The 26,616-nt window shown below is 38.6% G+C and overlaps 1 protein-coding gene and 2 pseudogenes across 3 annotated transcripts in view; 1 reads left to right on the forward strand and 2 right to left on the reverse strand.

Moving 5' to 3' along the window:
- The window catches only part of LOC105521345, a 7,582-nt pseudogene extending 7,097 nt beyond the window's left edge, over positions 1–485 (reverse strand).
- Positions 486–539: 54 nt separating this feature from the next.
- Positions 540–1,739, reverse strand: LOC105521353 (annotated as a pseudogene).
- Positions 1,740–10,512: 8,773 nt separating this feature from the next.
- The window catches only part of A2M (alpha-2-macroglobulin), a 46,926-nt gene continuing 30,822 nt past the window's right edge, over positions 10,513–26,616 (forward strand). For 2 of the 3 annotated variants that reach the window (XM_011953290.1, XM_011953300.1), the window contains exons 1-13: positions 10,513–10,950; positions 13,193–13,376; positions 14,334–14,493; positions 14,659–14,711; positions 16,530–16,550; positions 16,827–16,995; positions 17,454–17,538; positions 18,934–19,054; positions 19,969–20,083; positions 20,229–20,338; positions 22,173–22,334; positions 25,225–25,452; positions 25,671–25,734. In XM_011953290.1, coding sequence (XP_011808680.1) covers positions 10,865–10,950; positions 13,193–13,376; positions 14,334–14,493; positions 14,659–14,711; positions 16,530–16,550; positions 16,827–16,995; positions 17,454–17,538; positions 18,934–19,054; positions 19,969–20,083; positions 20,229–20,338; positions 22,173–22,334; positions 25,225–25,452; positions 25,671–25,734 — 1,558 coding nt within the window. In that variant the 5' untranslated portion in view covers positions 10,513–10,864. The remainder of the gene's footprint in view (positions 10,951–13,192; positions 13,377–14,333; positions 14,494–14,658; positions 14,712–16,529; positions 16,551–16,826; positions 16,996–17,453; positions 17,539–18,933; positions 19,055–19,968; positions 20,084–20,228; positions 20,339–22,172; positions 22,335–25,224; positions 25,453–25,670; positions 25,735–26,616) is intronic. The other variant, XM_011953310.1, reaches the window with a different exon arrangement.

The following is a 26,616-nucleotide window of genomic DNA, read 5'->3' on the forward strand; positions in this document are numbered from 1 at the left end:
TGTTAGCCAGGATGGTCTCGATCTCCTGACCTCGTGATCCGCCCGTCTCGGCCTCCCAAAGTGCTGGGATTACAGGCTTGAGCCACCGCACCCGGCTTTTGATGAAGAAAGAGCAAAAGAGAAACAGAGAAAGAAAGAGGTTATGGCTAGCTGGTAACATTCAAAAGCAAGCCACCTCATGAAACTCCATTACAAGTCAAGATAGTATCGTCCAGATGTGTAGTACTCTGGTGGTCTGGTTTTATCATAGTTAGAGCCTAAATACATAGCAAAGAGAACAGATTTCACATACTTCGAAAACGTGTAACTGCGAGTATGAAATACCTGCAGACCCAGTCACCCCACTCCAGCTTCTGCCAGAGAAAACTGGTGTAAGAACAACTGCTTTGGAAATTAATTGCATTCTTCCCCCCACCCCCTTGGGCCATAAAATTGTATTGGCAGGTAAGGGGAAGAGCCAGCGGTAAGGGTCCCTGGCTTCCCATTCCCTACCCAGGATCCTCCCTCTGAAGGAGAGCAGAAGCCCAGGAGCCTGCCACTCAGCGGACCTTGCAGGTGGGCAGGTTGCTGTAGGGGTCTTTCTGGAGCTCGAGCAGGACGCGGTCGGCAGCGATCTCCTGCTCAGGCCTCCTCTGGTGGTCAGCACACACATCGCCCAGCTGGACTTCGGCACCGCTGCTCAGAGCCTGGATCCGCACCAGCTGGGCCTCAACGCAGGCCTCCGTTCCTGCAGTGCGGCCTTCCAATGCGGCTTTCATGCTGAGCTGCGACTGCAGCTCCATCTCAAGACCCCGGAGAGTACGCCACCGGTCCGTGACTCGGACTTGCTCATCTGGAGCTGCTCCGTGTGGCCAGCGACCTCCCAGCTCAGCTCCTCAGTCTGGCTGGTGACCAGGCTTCAGTATCTTCCGTGTCTGCTCAACCATGACCGCATACTGGCTTCACGTGTTGCCCAGGATCTTGGCAAGACCAACGCCTGGAGCAGAATCCACCTCCACACTGACCTGGCCACCCACAGCACTGATTTCCTCATTGTGGTTCTTCTCCAGTGATCCAACTCCTCCTGCAGGCCTTACATGTGCGTCTCCAGGTCAGCCCTGGCCGGGGTCAGCTCATCAGGCGCCCTGTGCAGGCCTTGATGTCTGCCTCCAAGCTCCTTCACAGAGCCTGCTTCATCTCAGACTTGGTTCGGAAGTGATCTGCAGGCAGGCGGGCGGGCGTTGTCAATGTGCAAGACAATTCTGGAGTTCTCAATGGTGACTCCAAGAATCTTGTCCCGCAGGTCTTCCATGGTCTTGAAGTAGTGGCTGTAATTGCCAGGGGCCCGGGCCGCTGCTTGTGGTCCCAGTCGCCGATCTTCACCTTCAGCTCACCACTGGCCTCCTCCAGAGCCCACACCTTGTCCAGGTAGGAACCAGGTGGTCGTGGATGTTCTGCGTGGTGATCTTGGTGCCCGTCAGCAGCCTGTCGGACCTGCCCAGGACGCTTGGCATCGCCGCTGCCGTAGCCCCGGAGGAAGATGAGGGCACAAAGTAGGTGGAGGGCACAGACAGGCCATGGCCTCGGATGCTGGGCGCTGGGAAGGCGCCCCCGACCCCAAAGTGCACGGAGCTGCTGCCCAGCCCCCAAAGGACTAAGTGGCCAATGACTGGCCAAAGCTGCAGGAAGTTAGGGTGAGGCGGAGGAGAACGGTCCAAGGAGCTGCAATCGGCAGAAGGAATCGGACATTTTAATTGCATTATGACCAGTTATAAGAATTTTTGTGCTATGAGTGGACTCAAAAGAAGGGCCGAGAAAACACCAAAACCACTCTTGAGGAATACTTAAGAGGGAACGAGGCTTCAAGCTCCCAAACTCACCATGGACTGCCATAGAATTTAAAGCACAGTCCTCATTCCCCAGAAAGCTAACCAAGCCCAACACAGGGTGTCCTACCAAAGGCCGTTCCCTGGCATTATTCTAGATAGAAGAACCCAGACAGGAAAAATGTACTCCTGGGGAGAGATGAATCAATTCCTAGGAGGACTGGACAGACATTCTCAAAAGTTTGTTGGAAAGATAGCAGAGAAGAGAAGAATGAAGTGCTTTTATAAAGGGATAGGAAGAAGGTGAGAACAAGGAACTGAGATTAGAAGCTGAGTGTGTCCATGACAGACCGCCTAGAAAGAATGTAACATCTACAGCTTTTACTCATAGACTGCGGGACAAGGTATATTTACCATGTAGCTCTGTATTTTCCCTCTTGTGTTATGTTTTCCATAATTAATTACTCTAACCCTTTTAGCAAAGTCTAATACACTTCAGCATTGTCTAGTGATGATATACAGACTAAATGGACAGGCGAATAAAAGAAAAAATTAAGGCCTTTCTGTTTAGAAATAAAATACAAAAGAACAGCTTTTATATTTTATTTTCACATTGAAAATCAGTCAGATTTGCTTCAGCCTCAAGGAATGTGTTTACTAAAATTAAATGAATGCTGGCAGGGAGCTCTGCACTTTTTTTTCTAAACAGGAAATGGGTTAAGGGCGGCAGCTGAGTGCTTTTGACATAACCCTAGTAATCTTTGGCAGCATCCTTTCTGTTTGGTAGGATAAGATATTCTAGGCTCACCTTGCATTTTCTGAAAAAAAAAAAAAAGCCACTGAATTAGGCATAGAGGAAATTACTATAAAATTTAAGGGATAATGTAAACGATCGAGGAAAATAATTGCTTCACAAACAAGGAAGAAATTGAAACTAGAAATGTAGTCAATTAGTATTGCTGATGTGCTTTACGCAAGAAAGATCGTATATTAGTTCTCTCTTACCTGCAGCTTCACTTTCTGTTGTTTCAGTTACCCTTGGTCATCCAGGGTTCAAAAATATTAAGTGGAAAATTCCAGAAATAAACTATTCATACATTTTCAATTGTGTGCCATTCGGAGTGGTGTGATGAACTCTTTACACCCGGGACATGAATCATTCCTTTCTCCATCGTATCCATGCTGTATATGCTGCTCTTATCCCCCCAGCCCCCAGCCCAGTCACTTAGTAGCTATCTCAACACTGCAGTGCTTACGTTCAAGTCATCCTTATTTTACTTAATAATGGCCCCAAAGCTCAAGAGTAGTGATGTTGGCATATTGTTATAATTGTTCTTTTATTATCAGTTCTGTTCATCTCTTACTAAGCTTAATGTATAAATTAAACTCCATCCTAAGTATGTATGTATAGGAAAAAACATAGTATATATAGGGTTGGGTACTATCTGTGGTTTCAGGCGTCCACTGGGGAACTTGAAACATATGCCCCTCGGATAAGAGGAACTACTATATACAAGATTAAATAAAGTCACTTAAAATTCATTAATAAAATTATGTCCTAAAATATTTGTTCCAATAACAAGATATATTCAAATTATTTTACCAAATAAAAACATGTTTTACTGTCTAATAAAAGTTAAAATATGTTAGCAGTCTATACCATTTTTTTAAATACATGGAAAAAGTTACATTATGATGTCTAATTAATAAATAGTTATTTATAATTACTGCCAAAAGTCAAAAACGAGTTTGATGCATACGTTTTAAATACCATGCCTTTTTGTACCCTTTTCTTTATACATAACTTGTAATTTTATCTTCAAATTATACTGCATTACTTTAAATTAATAATGAGAGTACATATGTATAACTTGCTTTGAAAATATATGAATCATGAAAGCTACACTATTTAAAACTTAAGAGCTTTCAATAATATGTTATACAATAACAATATATTCCATAATTAATTTTTTATAAATTTTTATGATATTACTGTAAATTGTGGGTTTAGGGACCCACAGTTCAACTAATGGTAAAATAATCTTTTAGCATAACAAAAATTAGAACACCTAAAACTCTTAGAACTTGTCTTAGCCCATTTATGTAGTAAGTGCTACATAATTGCTAGCTGTCATTACTTGTTACTGTTGTAGCTATTGTTGTTAGCATCATTATCATCAGCATCATCTGAGTAATTAAGTAAAGTTGGCAAACAACTTTCTGTTTCCTACTTTTAAAATTTAACCCCAATGTTTGCTCCCAAACTAAATAGAACTCTCTAAAATGAAAGTTCTGACACTGGAAAGTTCCACAGTGAACATGAGAGCCACAGTGAACAAAGGGGACTCCCATGGTTAAGAGTCATGAATCAACCGTGTGCACACAAATGCATAAACATGCACACATTTATTTTCTGTTCATCAAAGGAAAAGTAATCCTGTAATTCCCCCACCTTGCTTCGTATTCCAAAATAAACTGCAGATAAAGATTAAAATCTAAACACAAATACTTAATGTAGGAAAAAATGTAGGATAATATTTTTACAATTTCAGTATGCATATGCAGAAGGACTTCTCAATCAGAAAATAAACAAAGATAAAGTGTTAAAAAAAGAAAGTTAAACAAAGATAAATTATAAGCAACAGAGTTCCTATAAGTGGCGATGATGTTGAACGTCACTAGTAATCGTGAGCTTAAAAAAGAAAAGACAAAATAGATCATGCTCCCCTCCCCATCAGATTGGTAAAATTTTAAAAGTGATGGGAAAATACACACATGTAAGCATTGCTAGTGAGAAGGTAAGTTGGCAGTCATTTTAGAAAGTTGATGAGATAGTATCTGTAAGTTTAAAAGGTATATACTCTTTGACATAGCAAATTCACAGTGGGGACAGATTCATTACACAAAAATATTTCTACATGCCCAAAAGTATAAATATGTTAGGACAGCCATTGAATTCTATTGTTTGTAGTAAATTGTTTTAGTCCAAACACTAATTCCTCTGTAGCAAAACACAGGATCTAGTAAAATGGATTATGCGTAGAAATCAGTCCTCTGGAGCAAGTGTATCCTGACGAAAAAGATAAAACGCTCTTTTTTTCTTTTTGTGTTTGTTTGTTTGTTTTGAGACAGAGGCTCACTCTGTTGCCAGGCTGGAGTGCAGTGGCACAATCGCAGCTCACTGCAACCTCTGCCTCCCGGGTTCAAGCAATTCTCCTGCATCAGCCTCCCGTGTAGCTGGGATTACAGGCATGCACCACCACGCCAGGCTAATTTTTGTATTTTTAGTAGAGATGGGTTTTCACCATGTTGGCCAGGATGGTCTCGATCTCTTGACTTCGTGATCTACCCACCTCAGCCTCCCAAAGTGCTTTTTGATAATTTTGAAAAACGATGGAAGCATATTAGAATTAAAACAAACTGAGGATGTGCTTTTGTCTTTGTATATTCAAATATTTTTTCTCATTAAAAATCAGAAAGGCCAGGTATGTTGGCTCATGCCTATAATCCCAACACTTTGAGGGGCCGAGGTGGGAAGATCACTTGAGGCCAGGACTTCGAGGCTAGCCTGAGCAACATAGTACAACCCTGTCTCTACAAAAAGCTTAAGAAAAAAATTAGCTGGGCGTGGTGGAGTGCACCTGTAGTCTTAGCTATTTGGGAGGCTGAGATGGGAGGATCGCTTGAGCCTAGGACTTCAAGGCTGAGTTGAGCTATGATCTAACCACTGTACTCCAGCCTGGGCAACAGAGCAAGACCCTGTCTCTGAAAAAAAAAAGTATATATATATATATATATACACACACACACACATACACACACACACACACACACACACATATGTTAATGAGATAGCACAAATGAGAAAAACTCTGCTCTTTGATCCCTGAGTACATCTCTGTAGATACATATTTCCTTCACTCCAGGTTTTGCCCAAGATGCTTGGGCAAAGAAAAAGCCAGTAAACCCTCTAATAGGGTGAATATGGTTATGCCACCTACTGGGCTTTCTAATTTTGGTGGTAGTTAATATGTAACCAGCTGAAATTTTCATTATCGTCACTGTCAGGACTACGGGAAGCTTAAGTGTTCTCTTTTCCAGGACAATGTGCACGAAGTGTACAATTGGTACAATTGAATACGTTATATTCAGTTCCTGAGAAGCACTACATCAATACAAGGGGAAATTTGTATTCTATTTATTTTCATTAAAGCCCATCTACCTCCTAATCTTCATTTCTCTCATTTCCCAAACATTCCTTGCTTGTTCTTAATGCTATATGTTTTCCTATATTTTGCTCCTCTACTTTCTTTTCCATGAACTATCTTTTTCCCTTCCTTTTTTTTTTCTCTCTTTACCCCTTTACCTCAGCTTTCTAGCAGTGTTTGCTAAATATTTCAAAACTGTACAGAACTTGTTCAAATTGTGTGCTTCCTTTTCTGTCAAGAACTTGCTATTCAGGTAACCTGATTAGTGATTTTTCCTGGAAATGCTGATGGATGCTGTTCCTATAGCAAAGCCCAGAACAGAGATGAAATAGATGTCATCCTCAGCCATTAGGATTCAAACTATAAAAATTAATTTACACTGGTATTGTACCAATCAGAATGTTAAAGCTGTGTTACACCTAGCATCTTGCATGAAACTACCTCATGAAGGTGAGACCACAGATGTTATTGCCCCACTATTGACATGAAAGCTGAGGCTCAGAGCAGTTAGAACTGAGTTACCCAGAACCACACAGCTAAGTTAGAAGTAGGGCTCAGGTGTCCTGGCAACTAACTGGTTCAGTTATTTTTTCCCTCAAGCTCGTTTTCCCTCTCCTAAAGAATATGAGGCTCTGTCATGGTGAAAGGGGATTTTAATGATACTTTCCTCTTTATCTGTGATTATAATGAATGTGGCATCTCTCCCATTAAGGATCATTCCTCCACCACATTCTTTTTTTTTTTTTTTTTGAGACGGAGTCTGGCTCTGTCGCCCGAGCTGGAGTGCAGTGGCCGGATCTCAGCTCACTGCAAGCTCCGCCTCCCGGGTTTACGCCATTCTCCTGCCTCAGCCTCCCGACTAGCTGGGACTACAGGCGCCCGCCACCTCGCCCGGCTAATTTTTTGTATTTTTTAGTAGAGACGGGGTTTCACCGTGTTAGCCAGGATGGTCTCGATCTCCTGACCTCGTGATCCGCCCGTCTCGGCCTCCCAAAGTGCTGGGATTACAGGCTTGAGCCACCGCGCCCGGCCTCCTCCACCACATTCTTAATACATCTGCTGAATGCATCCGTCAGAGACCTTCCTCGGGGATCATCCCTTCTCACTCGAAAAAGCTCAGCCTCTCCCCTGTCATTTGCATCTCCCACTCAGCATTTTTAGAAGCAATAATTCATTCAAACTTGTTCAAGTTTATCTCCACCTAAAGAAATATTCCTTTCACCCTGGCATCTCCATCAGGTACTGCCCTGTTGTTTTTCTCTCCTTCAGACAAACTGCCAAACTGGCTCTAGTTCCTCACATTCCCCACCCCCCTCAGCAAGCTTCTGCCCCACACTGGCACTGAAACAACTGAATCCCAATGTCCTTGTCCCTAAACCCAGCAGAAAAAAAAAAAATCAATCTATTATTTGATTTCACAGCAGCACTTGACATGGGTAGCCAGGAATTTATCAATAACAACCTTTATAGATCATCATCTTTGCAACTTATGATAAGGCATCAAATGAATATTATTAACATTAATCCCTCCTATTTTCAGTCACTAATCCGAGTGAATGCTCACTTATTTCTAGTGCCTTAGAAATCATTTAAATTATGTTACATTTTGAATCAATACATTATAAAATCATATAATCATTTGTAATAATTTTTTTAAATGTTGTGTGCTATTAACATTGATGCCTTGGTATAAAGTCATGACCACTCTGGTCTAGTAGTAATCTTCTGTTGACTATTCTCTTACTAAAGCGGTCCCTTCCTTGGGACTCAGAGACCTCACACTCTCCTGCCTGTGTTTCTTCCTCTCTAACTGGCCCTTCTTGCTTGCTTTGGGTGCTCCTACCCATTGCATAGACAAGATCTTTCCCTCTACCTCTGTCTTGGGCTCTTTTTCTCTTTTCATCAACATCTTCTACCTGGGTATTATCATCCATTTCCATGGCATCGGCTTTCCCAATAAACTAATATATCCATAGCCTCTATAAATAGAACAGATCTCATCAAGCTAGTGGCATTCAGACTGCTTTAACTTTAACTAAAAATAAGGGATTTTGTACATGTTCAATAAGCAGTTCCCAATGTAACACTGTAATCACATTTTCACAATTGTGATCTAGGACACATAGTAAAGGATACAGATGATTGAGACGGAAATAGTGACAAAGAAAAATAAGGTTAGGATATAGGTTTTAATGCTGTAACAAACAGACCTCAAAATGCAATGGCTTAACTAAGAGAATGCATTTCTCTGTCACATGAAGGTCCCAAGTAGAGTAGCCTTTTGATGACTCAAGTGCTCAGGCTGAGCCTTGTTTGTGGTTCTGCCTTCCTTAACACATGGCTTCCATCTGATGAGCTACAGCAGTACCTATCACTGCAGTCAGCATGTCCACATTGCAGCCTGGGCAAAGAAGAAAGGGGAAGCACAGAACTGTACCTTCCTTTTTAAGTCATGAACTGAAAGTTGCGTGTATCACTTCCACTTGCCCTCCAATCACCAGAACTTAGTCATACGCCATACCCAGCTTCAAGGGAGTGGGTTAAGAAATAGAAGTCAACTAGGCAGTCTGCACACAGCAAAGGATCAGGAGTTCTATTATTAAAGCAGAATTGGAGAAGTGGTAACAGGAACAACCACCAGCCTCTGCTGCATGTATATGAAACAGATGTTTCCCAAATCACTATTCTCTCTTATTCTGTCTGGTACATTGTATTTTTCATTATACTCTATTTCATTTTTTTAAATCCTGGTCGTGACTCTCAGGTCATGATGTTATAACCCACTGGATTAAATAAAATAGACTATTAAAATTAATTTGATGTTTCTCTTTATGTAGTTACTAGAAAATTTAAAATTACACAGGGGGTTCACATGATATTTCTAGTAGACCACACTGCTCTAAGCTCAGCATTCAAATGTCAAACTCCTGTGAATATTAATATGTGAATATCCCACAGACACTTACGTCAGCTTCCCAACCCTCAGCCCTTTTGTCCTCCTTCTGCTCCCACCAATCTGTGTTTCTTCTGTTTCACCCACTCAGCTAAAGGCAACACAATTCACTCAGTGACAAGCCAGGAAAACGGAAAGACACATTTTCCTTTATTCCTCCATTCATATATTCACTGAGCACTATAATTACCTCTTAAATGTGATATAAATCTGAAAGCTCTTTTCAATACCACCACAATACCATAGTTCAAAATGCCATCAGCTTTCACCTATATTATTACAACTCCCGTCTGATCTTCCTGCATCCTGGATCACCTCTTTCTAGCGGCCCTTTCAAATTTCAATAAGAGCAAGCTTTCCAGGAAACAAATCTGAAATCAATCCACTGATTACTCCTCTGAATACCTTAATATTGTCAACAAGTTCCTTTCTGATTTGAAGCATCAGAAAGGAGTATTTCCTCCATACCAAATAGTTTTCATTTCATGCATGTGCCATGATTCTTCTCCCTCCCAGACCTTTGCATCTGTCATTCTTTATGCTTAGAAAGCTCTTTTCATCTCCTTGTTCTTCTAGACAACCACTACTCATATTTCAGATCTTAATTTACATTTTGCTTTCCCTCAAAATTTTTTTAAAAGGTTCCAAGTCTGGGTTATGTGCCCTTTCTATGTGCTCCCAGAGCATCCTGAACTTCTCCAATAATATGGTTGGCTACTGTATTTTATACAGTAGTTGTTATATTGTATTTTATACTGTAATTTATACAGTAGTTGTTATATTGTATTTTATACTGTATTTTAGACAGTAGTTGTTATATTGTATTTTATACTGTATTTTAGACAGTAGTTGTTATATTGTATTTTATACTGCATTTTAGACAGTAGTTGCTTTTCTGTTTTCCTGGTTTTGCCTCCACAAGAATGTAAAAACCTTTAAGTGCCTGTTTTCATACTTATTTGACCACTCTATCTCTAGAATCTTGCATGATGTCTAGTCCTAGCAGGATCAAAAAATACTTACAAAGCAACTGAATAGCTACATGAATAGATGGATGAATAAATGCATGGATGGGTGGATGGACTAATGAAACTGTTTATATGACTTAAAGTTTGCAGAGGAGTATCATATTTGGAAGGCAGTAAGGAAGTTTGTGTAGTTGATGGTAAAGGCAGTTGGGAAGTCTGTTAGGCACAATAGGTCAAAATTTGTTTTTGAAGTCCTGTTACTTCACCTTTCTTTGTTTCACTTTCTTAAAACAGGAAACTCTTTTCTATGATCATTCTTCCAGGGCCTGGCTCTTCATCTGCAATCCAGTAATATCCCTAATGTCAAAAAGCTACTGGTTTAATTCATGTCATTCTCAAAGAGGACTACAGAATTCTGATGTGGCTTCAAACATTTAGGGTAGGCATATCTAATGGAGAACTTGCAGCCACGCTGACTTGTAGTGAAATATCTATTTTGAGCCTGCCCAGTGTTGCTTAAATTGTAGTCTCCCTTGCCAACTATTCATACAAGAGATGTGAGAAGCACCATAAAAGGCGTTGTGAGGAGTTGTGGGGGAGTGAGGGAGAGAAGAGGTTGAAAAGCTTATTAGCTGCTTTACGGTAAAACCCAGAGAAAGTGAGCTCTTACGGGAATGTGGCTTTAGCCCTCCAGGGATTCTATTTAGCCCGCCAGGAATTAACTTTGACTATAAATAGGCCATCAATGACCTTTCCAGAGAATGTTCAGAGACCTCAACTTTGTTTAGAGATCTTGTGTGGGTGGAACTTCCTGTTTGCACGCAGAGCAGCATAAAGCCCAGTTGCTCTGGGAAGTGTTTGGGACCAGATGGATTGTAGGGAGTAGGGTACAATACAGTCTGGTCTCCTCCAGCTCCTTCTTTCTGCAACATGGGGAAAAACAAACTCCTTCATCCAAGTCTTGTTCTTCTCCTCTTGGTCCTCCTGCCCACAGATGTCTCAGTCTCTGGAAAACCGTGAGTTCCACACAGAGAGCATAAAGCATGAACCTAGAGTCCTTCATTTATTGCAGATTTTTCTAGCATTCCTTTTTCTTTCCTATGATACTGTCGCCTTCTTATCTCTAAGGTTCCTTCCAGATTTTATAAATCTGGTTTACTCATGACTTGCTTATTTTTCATAATTCTTCCCCAACTCTCTGAATCTCTAATATGCAAAGCCTTCCTAAGGAATGTCAGAAATTTTTAGTTTTTTTAAAAGAATAATATTTAGATTTTCCTGTTCATATTGATCTAGTTGAGACCATGCTATTTATCTTTTCTTACTTCCTCTTTCTTAAGGGTCCATTTTCTATTTTATAAAAATAAAGACAATTCTCTCCCACAAGCAAACATGGAATAATGCCCTGGAGTGTAATAATCTGTAGACTGCCAAATAAAGGAACAATTTGAAATACTGGTGTTGATATTGAAAAAGCAAGAGATTCTAATGTCAGAAGAGAAAATCCTTTTGCAGATGAGGTGGTGATGAATTCTTTGTTTCAACACAACTAAAGGAGGAGCTAAAGGAAATACCAGCTGATGAGTGATGAGAAGCAATTCTTGATAATAGAGTATTAGGTGATTTTTAGCATGTAATGCAGAAGTTGCAAGAAGTGGTAACAGTGATGCAATTGTTTTACCTGCCATTTACTTACTTTTATGTGAACCATTCTTCTTAGCACTTATATCTACACAAAACAAAATAGTAACAGAATTAATGTTAGATCTTGTTTAATTCTTGCAATAGGGACTATTCATTCATGGATACATAAATTCACTGGGGGGAAAAGCAGTTCATCATTCTCATTAAAGATGTGCTTCAAAAGTATTTTAATTTTATATCTAATATGTATGAATCATATTTTGTAATGTATTTATTTTGTTTTGATCAGTTATATACAAGTATTTTTTAAAATAGCTCAATCAGAAGGAAATGTTTAATATTTATAAATTTCTGGTCACATTCTATTTAAAAGAGGAGTTAAAGTTAAATTTACCTATCCACATGTTACATATATATGTATTTATGTATATGTATACATATATGTATATATGTGAACATGTGTATACATACATATATGTATAGATGCTTGATAATAAAGAGGTAAGGATAATTCACAAAATTTTTTGAAATATAAAAATTTAGGATAAACTTCTGTATGGTAATTGGTATAGAAATTCAAATTAGAAAAGGAAAAAAGAAGAGAAAGATATTATATATCAGATCATTAAAAGAATTTTTAATGTATTTTCAAATAGTGATAGTAGGTATCTTATACTATAGTGTTTATTATTCCATGAGAAAATTGTAAAATTAATCTAAGTATTAATTTAAAATATCATCAAAAATAATATCTTTTGCTATTATTTAAAATCATGATAAAAATATGTTTACTTGAAACTATGTAAGGAGCGCACAGTGTCCAAAAATTATTTTCGGAGTTCTGTGAGTAAATATGTGTAAAAACTACAGGATTAATCTTAAATTATGTCAGGGTATTGAGAAAGTTTCTGTACTTCACATGAGTTACCAAGGTCTAAAGTCAATCACCAGAGGACCGTTTTTGTATGGAGCCATTGTCTGATCATGAGCTGAAAGGCAAATATTTAAAATGCAAACATCCATGGTTAAGTAACACTCTTAAGAGTTTATTAGCTGCTGACCACAACTGAGACTGTAAAGCAATGGCTCACTTTCTTTGAGGCTCAGATTCCATATTTGTGGAGTGGGAGCGAGTACTTACCATACAATTTTCATAGGGCTGCTGAATGTGTGTGTATGTGTGTGTGTGTATGTGTGTATATATATTTTAATGAGAATTCTACAATTTGATTAGCTTTTGTAATGTCCGCATGACTGAGAGCTTGCTTACTTTTTACAGCAACTTGAAGGTAAAATAGATTTACAACATGACAAATGTAACTACATATTTTTATTTGAATTCAGATGTTCAGAAATTGTTCCTTGAAGTGAAACATGCCTACAAATTTTAATCTGTTAATACCCACCTCAAGTAAAATGTTCACTGCCATGACATGTGAAGGAAAGAGGAAATAATTCTTATGCATGGCCTTCAACAGCCAAATTTCATGCTCATCAGTATGTCTTCTCTTGGTGTAGAACTGATGATGACAATTATTATGATGGGAAAAAGTGCTGTTAATATCAATGCCTCTCTTCCTTCACTTTCCTCTAACTGAACTGTCTCATTCCCAGGCAGTATATGGTTCTGGTCCCCTCCCTGCTCCACACTGAGACCCCTGAGAAGGGCTGTGTCCTTCTGAGCTACCTGAACGAGACAGTGACTGTAAGTGCTTCCCTGGAGTCTGTCAGGGGAAACAGGAGCCTCTTCACTGACCTGGAGGCAGAGAACGATGTACTCCACTGCGTCACCTTCGATGTGAGTGTGGCTGTTTGACTTAATATACTTGGTTATTTTAGTCAGAGTCATAGGGATCTAGTATTCTGTCAAGATGAGGCTTTGGGAGGCTGGTAAGAACTTCAGGAAAGAATCCAAATGTAGCAAGCTAAGTATAGAAATTGAGGAGCAATGCATGACTCTCCAGCCATGGGAGACAAATTTTTACAGGCACACTAAAAATCCACTTAATAATCAAATAGAAACCCTACTAGCCAGACAGGAAAAGAAAAAGAAAATGTGACATCTTAAAATTAAGATGGAAAAAATGTTAATAAAGCAAACTAGGCCGAGGCTCAACATGAGCCACCAGTGGTGGACTGACGGGAACACATCACTCCACACTACTTCTAAGAGTAAACATTGTAGAAATTGCCCTGAGCAAAGGTATAATATCTCTTCAGAGTTGTCCACATGTGAGATGCTTACAGCCTAGTGTCAGTAAAATACGGGTTTTTTCCATAGCCTTTAAAACACGCTTCGACCATGCCCTTTTAGCATGTAACATCAACCTGGTAAAGCTCAGTGTATAAATCAAGACTGTTTTTAGGTCAGGAGATCGAGACCATCCTGGCTAACACAGTGAAACCCCGTCTCTACTAAAAATACAAAAAAACTACGGCCACTGCACTCCAGTCTGGGCGACAGAGCGAGACTCCGTCTCAAAAAAAAAAAAAAAAAAGACTTTTTTTCTGAGCTGTATGAAGATGTGAATCTCATTTATGACTTCTCTTTACTGATGTATTTTCCTCCACCTTGTGTCCTGTCTCCCCATTTGTAAAATGGCAGAAGTGATTCCTGTCCCTGACAACTTTCCCTGCTGAGAGCAAGGGAGTGAAGTTAAGTAAGAAGGACAAAATCTCCAGAGACGAGTGGAACAGCAAATAGGGGAGACCTGTGGGTGCTGAGTGGGGTTTCAGGATCTGTCCTATATTTCAGGTCCCAAAGTCTTCATCCAATGAGGAGGTAATGTTCCTCACTGTCCAAGTGAAAGGACCAACCCAAGAATTTAAGAAGCGGACCACAGTGATGGTTAAGAACGAGGAAAGTCTGGTCTTTGTCCAGACGGACAAATCAATCTACAAACCAGAGCAGACAGGTAGGAAGAAGCCTACAGACAGAACAACTTCAAAAAGGAAAGATCTTCTTCCCCTGGATGTTCCTCAGGCAAAGTTCCTATAATCTTGGTTCCTTGATAGCTTGTCTTACCAGCCTACAGGCCTACCTTGGGTTTAGGGGCTCATGAAAAATATTTCTGTTTCAGTGAAATTTCGTGTTGTCTCCTTGGATGAAAGCTTTCACCCTGTGAACGAGTTGGTGAGTTTTCTATTATCTACATAAAATGATTATCTGTATAAACAGGCTGGGAACCTGTTTTCTGTGTTGGGGGAAGACCAGGGAGAGAAAGAATCTGGTGTCACTAACAGTAACTTCTGGCATTACAACAGCACAAGATCCTAATCTAAAACATCATTCCAGGTAAAGAAAGTAGGTAATTCTTTCTGTCTTGGTGCTGGTACTCAGTCAGTTGTCACACAATTAAATTTATTTTTCAGATTGTTCTTAATTAGGACAATTAGAAAGCTACATTAAATAACAGACACAGATAAACCCTCAAAGAACCTAAGCTCCAAAAACATTTTAAAGATTTAGACTTTTTCTATACACACCTACCAAAATCTTCACTATAAAGGAAAGTCAGGGTAATTAATTTGTTCATCAAGACTAACCCTTGGTATCTGTGATAAGAAACAGTTATTTCTATTGTAATGCAGACATCGACCCAAAGTCTTCGTTTTTCTCTCCCAAATCAACTTCTGCACATTTTCTTATCTCAAAAAGAGGCAACTCTTCTCTTCTAGCTCCAAAGACAAAAGATTATGGCCTAGTCCTTGTTTCTCTTTCTCTCATACCCACATCCACCTCACTGGAAAATCATGTTGGCTTAAAATATATTCAGACAATTTCTCATCATCTGAACTGCTGCAAGCTAGTCCTAGCCAATGTCATCTCAAAACAAGATCATTGCAGTAACCTTCAAAGTGGTCTCCCAGCTTCTACTTTCACTCCTCTATCTAAAATGAGGCACCACTTCCATCACTCTGTCAGCCTATCTCTGCTTTGTTTTTCTATTGGCACTTACCACCATCCTATACATACTGGTTTTTAAAAATCTGCCCATTTCTATTATAACATAAGCTCCATTAAAGCAGGCACATTGTTCTTTTGTGCTTGGTTATATTCTCAATACCTAGAATAATACATAGCATATGAGAAGTTACTTAATAAATATTAGTTTTAAAAAATGAGTAAACATTGATAGTAGCTCCTTTATCAATGTCTATTCATTTTTAAAAGTAATATTTATTAAACTAATATTTATTAATGAAATATGTCCATTCCTCCTCATTCTTAGAACTACCTAAGAATTCTATGACCCATCTTAATGATTACATCTGAACATATTTACCTATAGTTACATAAGTGTTTATTTCTTAACCTGTAAAATTGCATAGCAAAGGACTGATCTTCACTAGGATGCTATAAGCACTTAAGAAAGGTTAATAAATCCATTTTTAGTAAATGGCACTTTACATGTATATTTGCTGCTGAAGGCCTAGTAAGTTTTTAACATTTATTAATTGCTTAAAATAGATTAATGAAAAGTTCTATAAAATTTAATCTGGAATATTTCTGTATTTCACTATAGAGGGAATTATTCTACATAAAACTAATTTAGATTTATTAATTTTTTTATTTTTTAATTTTTGTGGAAACATAGTAGGTGTATATATTTATGGGTTACATAAGATATTTTGATACAGGCATGCAGTGCACGATAATGATTATGGATAATTATTATCATTATCCATATCATTATCCATAGTATGGATAATGATTATTATCATGCATTGCATGCCTATATCAGTAAATGGAGTACTCATCCCCTCAAACATTTATTCTTTGTGTTACAAACAACCCAATTATACTTTTAGTTATTTTTAAATGTACAATTAAATTATTTTTTACTATACTCACCCTGTTGTGCTAGCAAACACTAGCTGCTTTGCTTATAAATGAGATTTAAGAATATTTGAAAATAAGTATAAACTTCTTTTTTCTTTTGTCTTTCAGATTCCACTAGTATACATTCAGGTAAGCAACATGAAACATTCCATATTTGAAGGAAAGCAATACAAATAGGGAAAATGTTCTTATTTGAGAGGTTTTTACACTATCTCAGAAACTTGTCATTAAAGGAGAAGTCTTCCAACTCCCATAGAGCTAGATGGCTCTAACTAATCTCCTCTCCTCACCCTTTACTACTACCCCATTTGTCCTTTTTGTAGATAACTTAGGGTTTCCATAGATATCCTTTATTAGCTCCAATGCTCCAGGTGCTTTTGTAAGTTATAATTAATTCACTCATAGGATCCCAAAGGAAATCGCATCGCACAATGGCAGAGTTTCCAGTTAGAGGGTGGCCTCAAGCAATTGTCTTTTCCCCTCTCATCAGAGCCCTTCCAGGGCTCCTACAAGGTGGTGGTACAGAAGAAATCAGGTAGAAGGACAGAGCACCCTTTCACCGTGGAGGAATTTGGTATGGATCATGAAAAGTCATCGAACATGATTTTTCTTCATATTTAAACTCCTAGAGCCTGGAATTTAAGCTCATTTGGAGTCTTTCCGTTTCCTATGGGTGACATTGGGCTTGGAGTAGAACTAATTACACCTAAGTCCAACGAAGACATCAGTGATTTGTGAATAGGACTTCACATAGCTTGGTTATTTTCTGTAGCAATATTTAATACCAATCCCCGAAATTAAAACATTATTGTTTTAACTGAGTTTTCCATAACTAAGCATACAGTGATCTCTCATAGTCCCTCAACTGAAATATTCATTTGAGAGGAGGGTGGATAAGACTATATTGGAGAGCAGAGCTACCTTTTTCAGAGCCCTAAAATATTATTAGGGAACCGTTACAGGGAACTTGAAAATATGAATTCCCCCAAAGTTGAAAACCAATCACCAACCTTCTTTATCACCAATCAACAGTTCTTCCCAAGTTTGAAGTACAAGTAACAGTGCCAAAGATAATCACCATCTTGGAAGAAGAGATGAATGTATCAGTGTGTGGCCTGTGAGTTCATTTTTTAAAAATCTTTTGTGGGGGATTATTTAAAAGAGACTCATTATTTGGGATACTTAGCTACTCTCTCTAGGAGCAGTGGCAACACAAAAATTTTAAGTGCTTTGACAGCATCCTCCTCTCTAGAATGTTATTCTCCTGTTGCTTTTCTATTTTTCCTTTTTATTTTCTTTCACGTTCTTATCAGCATTATTCTATCATAAGGTAAGAAACTGTTTCTAGAGAGGTTATGCTAATAGGATTGGTTCAGAAAGTGACAAAACTGCACACATACACACACACACACACACACACACACAATGGGAAGGGTGGATAGTGTTGAAGGGTATTGGCTCTGCCTTAACCAAAAATAACCAAACATATATTAGGGAGATAATTAACACATGGCTATAGGGGAAATTCAATCATCAACAGATCATTTACCTGACCTTGCATGCTTACTGGAAAAATCACTTAGATTCAGAATTTGTAGAGCTAGGCATACAACTGAAATCTCATCTAACTTACTGGTCAACCTAAGGCTGGTCTACATACCTCTCTGCACTGATGTTTTTACTGAGGAGACTGAACGTGATCTCTCAAGACAGTCTCTTCCAACCTTGAAAACTTTTGTGTCCTGGGTCTTATGCTCCTAACCTTGGTGGCACACAGTAGCAGTAGCAGGAAGAGCAGGTATAGTGAAGGAATCAGTCCTGCCCAAAGATCACACATGTAATACACCTGCTATTCAGCTGGGCCCCTGCTCCAGTTCTGTCTCACCGTAACAGTCAAGTTCCTGGTTCCTCATAACTGGTGTGATCTTGTAAATAGAGATACAGAGGACATTCTCAAATAAGAAAGGAGACAAATGCACTTGGAAACCCAGCAATCGTCTGTGACATATTTATGACACAATCCCACTTTTGTAAAAAAGTAAACAAGTAAAACTCGATATAGAGATGGCTGCACATGGGGAGAGGATGATGGAAGAAGAGACACTATCGTACTAATAGGTTGTATTCCTAGGTAGACTTGAGGGTGTTTGTTTCTTCTCTTTGCTTTCTTTGTTCTGCTTTGTTTTGTTTGTTTCATTTTGCTTGTATTGCTTTTTCTTTTAAGTACAGGTTTAAGTTTTATAATAAGGAAGTTTTTTAAGATAAAGCTAAAAAAAAATCAAGGAAAAAAGAAATAATAAAAGAAGAATCTAGTAAATTTCAGCATGTTGCAATGGAGATTTCTATAAGAGCAGTTAGTGACTCTTATCTTCAGTATTGTGTGAGCCCGCAGAGTGCAGAGGGAAGTACAGCGGAGGGAAAATATACTGTAGGTCAAAGGGAGATATAAATAGCTAGAAAATGGGGAGGTTCAGTGTCTGCTCTGATTCCTTTGGGAATGTTCTCATGACAGATACACATATGGGAAGCCTGTCCCAGGACATGTGACTGTGAGCATTTGCAGAAAGTATAGTGACGCTTCTGACTGCTTTGGTGAAGATTCACAGGCTTTCTGTGAGAAATTCAGTGGACAGGTAGGTTGAACACTGTTTTTTCTAGAGAATGACAATAAAGGCATTGTTGAAAAGCAATGAGTGGCAGCATTTTTCTGATGCAGGAAGAGAACAATCTAGAAGAGAATTCCATGTTGGCTATTGTAATTTTTCAAAAAAAATCATGAACTGAGCACAAGGGGAATTATTTATTTCTTGTAATTGCCCATTGTGAGTGTTTCAGGATGATAGACGCTGAGCCATCCAAAGCCTCCATGGGCATTCATTTCTACAAAGGAAGGAGAAAAACCATACACCTCTTAACTGCCTTAGCTGGCCAGGGCATGAGTTCTGCTCTCTCTTTGAGCAAGAACCTAACACATGGCCCCACCAAGATGCCAGACAGATACAGTCCACATATGGGAGGCCACTTCCCAGCCACAGCTGAATATTATGGAGGAGGAACCAGACTTTGATGAGGAGTTCTAACGGTCAAGAGCAGATGTACTGTGTATTTCAAAATAGCAAATGGACAGGACTTGAACTATTTCCAACACATAGAAATGATAAATACTTCAGTTGGTAGGCATCCTAAATCCCGCGATGGGATCATTACACATTCTATGCATGTAACAAAATATCTCGTGTACCCCATAAATATGTATAAATATTATGCATCCTTTGTACAAAAAAAGATTACTCTCCAAATTTTAAGACATTTCTGTTGCATTCTATCTAGGGAATTTCAGATACCAAGAAATACATCTGTCAATTATACATGAGACATTATTGTGAAATTTAATATTTAGTTGCTAGAGAATATTTATCATGTCCTCGTCATAGAAAATGCCTACATGATGTTGTACCCCCACAAAAATCACACCAGGTTAACTGACCAATCATCTATTTAGTATAATATGCATTGTATTTTTGTATTTTATTTTCTCCCTTCTTAGCTAAACAGCCATGGCTGCTTCTATCAGCAAGTAAAAACCAAGGTCTTCCAGTTGAAGAGGAAGGAATATGAAATGAAACTTCACACTGAGGCCAAGATCCAAGAAGAAGGAACAGGTTTGTGTACTACATGGGTGTAAGAGAAAAAACAGTAGACATTGATTTTCTTAGCCAAATAATGAATTGTAAGTTGGGAGGAGGTGATAGAATTGTAGAGACATCATTCTTCCCAAAAAGAACGTATTTTTTTCTTCTTTTCCAGTAGTGGAATTGAGTGGAAAGAAGTCCAGTGAAATCACAAGAACCATAACCAAACTCTCATTTGTGAAAGTGGACTCAAACTTTAGACAAGGGATTCCCTTCTTTGGGCAGGTGGAGTATTTTCCAGTTCACTCATCAACCCATGTACTGTTACCTAATTAGCACAATAGTTATGGTTTCTGCTAAAACCATGCCTGGTTAATGTCATCATTTAATATAACCAAAGGTATAAAATATCACCATGGTTGATTAGTATAACCAAAGGTAAAAAACTACATAAAAATAAATATATTCTTCTGTAAATTTGTATATGAAATGTATGTAATTGTCCTAAGGCCTTATTAAAATTAGTAGAGATTTTCCCCTCCTTTTGAAACAGCATTGTACAAGTCACACAATCTGCTTCTCATGGTTTACCAGGCAGTCTCAGGTTTTTATGACATTGTCTCACAAGAATCTCAAAATTCATACTGACCAGTTTCTTTATGAGGCTAACACTAACTTTGTATGGAAACAGGTGGGTAGGTGATTTTAATTTTTACTTTGAAGTAGTAAAGATTCTACAATAATGTTTATTTCGTGGATAGTATATTTACACTATTTTTCTATAATAACAAGTATATTTCTAAAACAGTGAACATGGGGTAAAACACTGCTATTTAAGGTTCTCAGATTTTTGAATGATGACTTTTCATAGTATCTACCAAAAAAAACTTCTCTTACAATTTTTCTGTTGTCAGCAGTTGTACAAATGGATCTTTATGACTCTAGAAGTCTGAGATGACAGTTACATGTGCCTCAATGTGTATTTACTGTGTATCATTTTCTTAATGTAAATGTTATAGGATTTCAGCTATGAAGGGTATAAAAGAGGCATAAATTCCACAAAGTAGCGTACATTCTGGAAGGCTTCGTTATGTCATGACACCAAAATGTATTCAACTTCCTAAAATGAAAGGCCAGCTCATTTGTAAATTTCTCAGAAAGATAGTGTACTTTTTAAGTATATTTTATTGCTGTTAAATATCCTATTTGTCAGAAGAGCCTCTAGCTAGAAGAAAATCAGAATTATGTGCCTGTTCTTGTCTTTGTACATGCAGCCAACATTTCATTGGCAAACTTAGATTTTGTAAATCAATTATGGGTACTGATGGGGGTCAGCCTAGTGTTCTTCCTGCTACCAAATGTAGCTTATACTGAAAAAGAATCACCACCTTTACAATCTGAACTGGACTACTCAACTGCCGACACAATATTAGCAGTAAATTAGCTTTGGCATCTTGTTTAATACTGTGTGCCTCTTTCCAATTTTACATGTTTCACTTGGGAAGTCTGCCATAAAATCTGCCTGCCTTCCAAAAGGCTGAAGATCTAGGTTGAGAAGCAGAGACCATGTCTAAGACAGCTAAACACATGGGACAATATATTGGCAGTTGTTTACTTGTGCACTTATGAGACTTCAGACACTAATCTATAGGAAGTTAATGGTCCACCCCAAAATAGGTGTTTGGGGCACAAATAAATTTAGTTAATAGATTTAGATATTTCATTATCATATTACTCTCGTGCTCTGTGACTCTCTAAGAGTTATCTATAATAATACACAGCACTTCCAAAATATCTAGAATACATTTTTCAGGTCACTCTTGTTATTATCTCTATCACTGTCTATCCCTTCACACTGCTCTGTTTTTCTTCTTAGGATTGATTACTACTAAATTAGTGTATGTTATATATGCATTTATTTAGCATCTGTCTCTTTCACCAGACGTAAGCTCTGTGATGGAAGAAACTTTGTTTTTTGTTTTCTTTTTTCACTACTGTGTCCTCAGTGCCTGGAACCATGTTCAACATAGAGGAGGCACTTAAAAATGTGATAAAATGAATATGTTTGGTGCCTATTAGTTATTACCGATATAACTCATCCATAGTTTTTAATCTTCAGGTGCGCCTGGTAGATGGGAAAGGCGTCCCTATACCAAATAAAGTCATATTCATCAGAGGAAATGAAGCAAACTATTACTCCAATGCTACCACCGATGAGCATGGCCTTGTACAGTTCTCTATCAACACCACCAACGTTATGGGTACCACTCTTACTGTTAGGGTAAGTTTGGAAAGAAGTTACCAATAACATGAAGTAGCCTTGAACACAAGGTTGCAACCTAAGGGTGATAAAGTTTCCAAATTGTGTTTAGTTCTATGGAGAGAAAAAACTGGCAATTAGAAACCAATTTAAGGTTAACTTTTTCAAAGTTTATGAAAAGAAGGCAGTATATTGTTGTGATTAAAAGTGCAGGTTAGACTTTAACAGTGTTGCTGGGAACGTAAAATGGTGCAGCCACTATGAAAAACAGTATAGTAGTAGTTCCTGAAAAAATTAAAAAATAGAATGACCATATGATCCAGTAATCCTACTTCTGGACATATATTCAAAAGAATCGAAAGCAGGGTCTTAAAGAGATATTTGCACACCCATGTTCATAGCCCCACTATCCACAATAGCTGAGAGATGGAGGCTACCCAAATGTCCATCAAGGGATGAACAGGTAAACAAAATGTGGTATATAAATACAACAGAATATTATGCAGCCTGAGAAGGGAAGGAAATCCTATCACATGTTACAGTGTGAATAATCCTTGAGGACAGTATGGTAAGTGAAATAAGCCAGTCACAATAAGACCAATACTATATGATTCACTTATATGGGGGTTTCTAAAGTAGTCAAAGTCATAGAAACAGAAAACAGGATGGTGGCTGCCAAGGGCTAGGGAAAGAGAGAAATGGGGAATTGCTCTTATTGGTATTCAGGTTTAGTTTTACAAGATGAAAAGTTCTGGAGATCTGTTGCACAACAGATATACTTACCACTGCCAAACTGTACACTAAAGAATAATGAAGATGGTAATTTTATGTTGTGTGTGTGTGTATGTGTATAATACTTTTTTGAAAAGTGTGAATTCCAGGATCTGAATCAGATAAAGTGGTTAAAAATACTGGCTCAACCCTATTTTAAGGAATTAACTAAAACCTCTATGCTTCATTTCCTTATCTGTAAAATGATTGCAATATTAACACCTAACTCTTGGGGTGGTTGCGAAGATTAAGTGAAATAATACATATTGAAGCACTTAGTAATCCCCCTTTAACTGTTAGATACTTTTACTATAAAAGCCAATTCTAACATAATTAGCATTTAGTTTTAAAAATGTATACTCCAAAAATTATTACCTTACTTTATTTTGTTTTGCTATTCTAATTTTCTCCAGATGACCTGTTCATACCAATATAACTTGGTCAGTATAACATGCAGTCCTCTAATGATCAAGAGAGACATAAACATGTCTATAGATACATGGATATACAATACATATTCAATATATATTACATAATCATGGTAATGGAAAACCCCTGCCTCTTTAGAGTCCTTACGTTGTTATAGAGAAATAAACAATGCATTGTGTTTATTTAGCTTTAATAGATGGCATAAAAGCACCTACCTTTAATAAACTCAAATTTGAACGTTTACTCATTTCAAAAAGTGTCTTGAATGCTTTCTACGTGCCAGGCACTGTGCCAGTCTTGACAATGAAATTATTATTTCTACATGCTCCCTGTTTGGGGTGATCATATATGTGTTGTCACCAAAATATATATTAAGATATGAACAACATGTTTTGCTCAAGGATTCACTAGTGCTATTGGGAGCTGGGGATGAAGGTAGAGGAAGCCTGGAAGGAGCTAAGGAATAACTTCTACAGGAAGAAAAGTTAGAAATATAACCCAAATAGGGCCTCTGAGGCATTAGAATTCAGACCGCAGGGAGTATTAAAAATAATCAGCCTAGGCGGGGCACAGTGGCTCACGCCTGTAATCCCAGCACTTTGGGAGGCTGAGGCGGGTGGATTGCTCGAGGCCAGGAGTTCGAGACCAGCCTGGGCAACGTGGTGAAACCCCATCTCTACAAAATATACAAAAAATTAGCTGGGTGGGGTGGCATGCACCTGTAGTCCCAGCAACTCAGGAGGCTGAGTAGGAGGATCACTTGAGCCCGGGAGGCAGAGATTGCACTGAACCAAGATCGTGCCACTGCACTCCAGCATGGGCGACAGAGCAAAACCCTGTCTCGAATAAATAACAATAATAGCAATCAGCCTAAGACAGCCCAGAAGAGGTAGACTTCAGCTAATTCATCAGTTCAGCCCTTTTTTTTTTTTTTTTTTTTTTTTTTGAGACAGAGTCTCACTCTGTCGTCCAGGCTGGAGTGCAGTGGCTGGATCTCAGCTCACTGCAAGCTCCGCCTCCTGGGTTTACGCCATTCTCCTGCCTCAGCCTCCCGAGTAGCTGGGACTACAGGCACCCGCCACCTCGCCTGGCTAGTTTTTTGTATTTTTTAGTAGAGACGGGGTTTCACCAGGTTCGCCAGGATGGTCTCGATCTCCTGACCTCGTGATCGGCCCGTCTCGGCCTCCCAAATTTCTGGGATCACAGGCGTGAGCCACTGTGCCCGGCCCAGTTCAGCTCTTAAACCAATGCTTTTTACCAATGTCTTCTCAGACCCCTAAAGTTACAATATTTTATTTATTCATAATACCCACTCAAAATCCACCCTAAAAGAGGCAGCTGCTTTCTGAAAGCACAGTTCTTCCATTTCTAGAGATTATTTACTCTCCTCAATGAAGTTTCACAGCTCCAGTGCACAGGTAAAGCAGCCAGAGAAATTTCAGGCAAGCTAATCAGAGCAAAGGATGCTTCTTTTTATCCTCTTAAGAAATATACATCTCAATCCCAGGAGGCTCCGCAGTGTAAAGTCACAAAGCACGCCTGCATTTAAAGCAGAGAAACAAAATACGGGGTCCTTCTCCCACTTTTCATTGTAGAACAAAAGATTTCTAGCTACTAGTTAAGGTAGCACAGCAAGCTTACACAGTTTTGTGAGAACATTAATTTTTATGACATATAATCTAAAAATAACATAATTTTTCTAATTCATTAGGTCAAACACAAGGATCGTAGTCCCTGTTACGGCTACCAGTGGGTGTCAGAAGAACACGAAGAGGCCCATCACACTGCTTATCTTGTGTTCTCCCCAAGCAAGAGCTTTGTCCACCTTGAGCCCCTGCCTCATGAACTACGGTGTGGCCAAACTCAGACAGTCCAGGCACATTATATTCTGAATGGAGGCGCCCTGCAGGGACTGAAGAAGCTCTCCTTCTATTATCTGGTGAGAAGGGAGGTTACTGCATTGACTTCTCTGTAGACAAAAGCTGTCTGTGGAGCAAGTGATCATGAAGTTCTGTAGATGTCATTACTTCGACTTCTTATCCATGTTCCTTTTGAAAGTTTGACTTCAGCAGGGACTCAAAACAAGTATATTGAAGTGAGACTGAAGCATGTTCTCTGTTTGGCACATTCAGTTTCTTTTTATTTCCTTTTTTGCAGATAATGGCAAAGGGAGGCATTGTCCAAACTGGGACTCATGGACTGCTTGTGAAGCAGGAACACAGTGAGTATTTCCACTATCTCTGCATTGCTACCCCATTCTGACCCATTCAGCCTTACACCACAAAAGTATGAGAATATTTTCCCTTTTTTTCCAAAGGTTTTTGGGGGAACAGGTGGTGTTTGGTAACATGAATAAATTCTTAAGTAGTGATTTCTGAGATTTTGGTGCACCCATCACCTGAGCAGTATACATTGTACCCAATTTGCAGTCTTTTATCCCTCACCCTTCTTCCACCCTTCACCCTGAATCCACAAAGTCCATTGTATCATTCTTATGCCTTTGCATCCTCATAGCTTAGCTGCCACTTCCTAATAGCTTAGCTCCTACTTTTGAGTGAAAACGTACGATGTTTGGTTTTCCGTTCCTGACCTGGAAATATTGGGAATACTTTCAAGTAATGAGAGACCATTTCCATCTAGTATCAATTAAAAGAAAGTTGAGAGAGGGAAAACAATAATTTTTTTTTCTCACCCTTTATCAAATATGTGTTGTCTTTCTTTTTAGCCTATTTTCTTTGGGTTATTTAAAATGTTGGTGTGGGCCAGCTGTGATGGCTCACGCCTGTAGTCCCAGTACTTTGGGAGAACAAGATGAGAGAATCCCTTGAGGTCACAAGTTTGAGACCAGCCTGGTCAACATAGTGAGACCATATCTCTATAAAAGTAAATAAATAAATAAATAAATAAGAAAATAAAATACATAAAATGTTGTTGCGTATAATTTGTGCTTATTCCAAATTTTCAAACCATAAATATTCTTGAACCTCTTCTCAAAATGAGAATTATGTTAGAGAATGGGGTGGAGAAAATGTAAGATTTCAGGGTATGTTGTACATACCAGGTTTTGTGCTGAGTCATTTATATATATTATTTATTTATATTA

This window comes from Colobus angolensis, unplaced genomic scaffold (genome assembly GCF_000951035.1).
Source record: "Colobus angolensis palliatus isolate OR3802 unplaced genomic scaffold, Cang.pa_1.0 Scaffold11, whole genome shotgun sequence".
Classification (NCBI taxonomy): Eukaryota; Metazoa; Chordata; class Mammalia; order Primates; family Cercopithecidae; genus Colobus; species Colobus angolensis.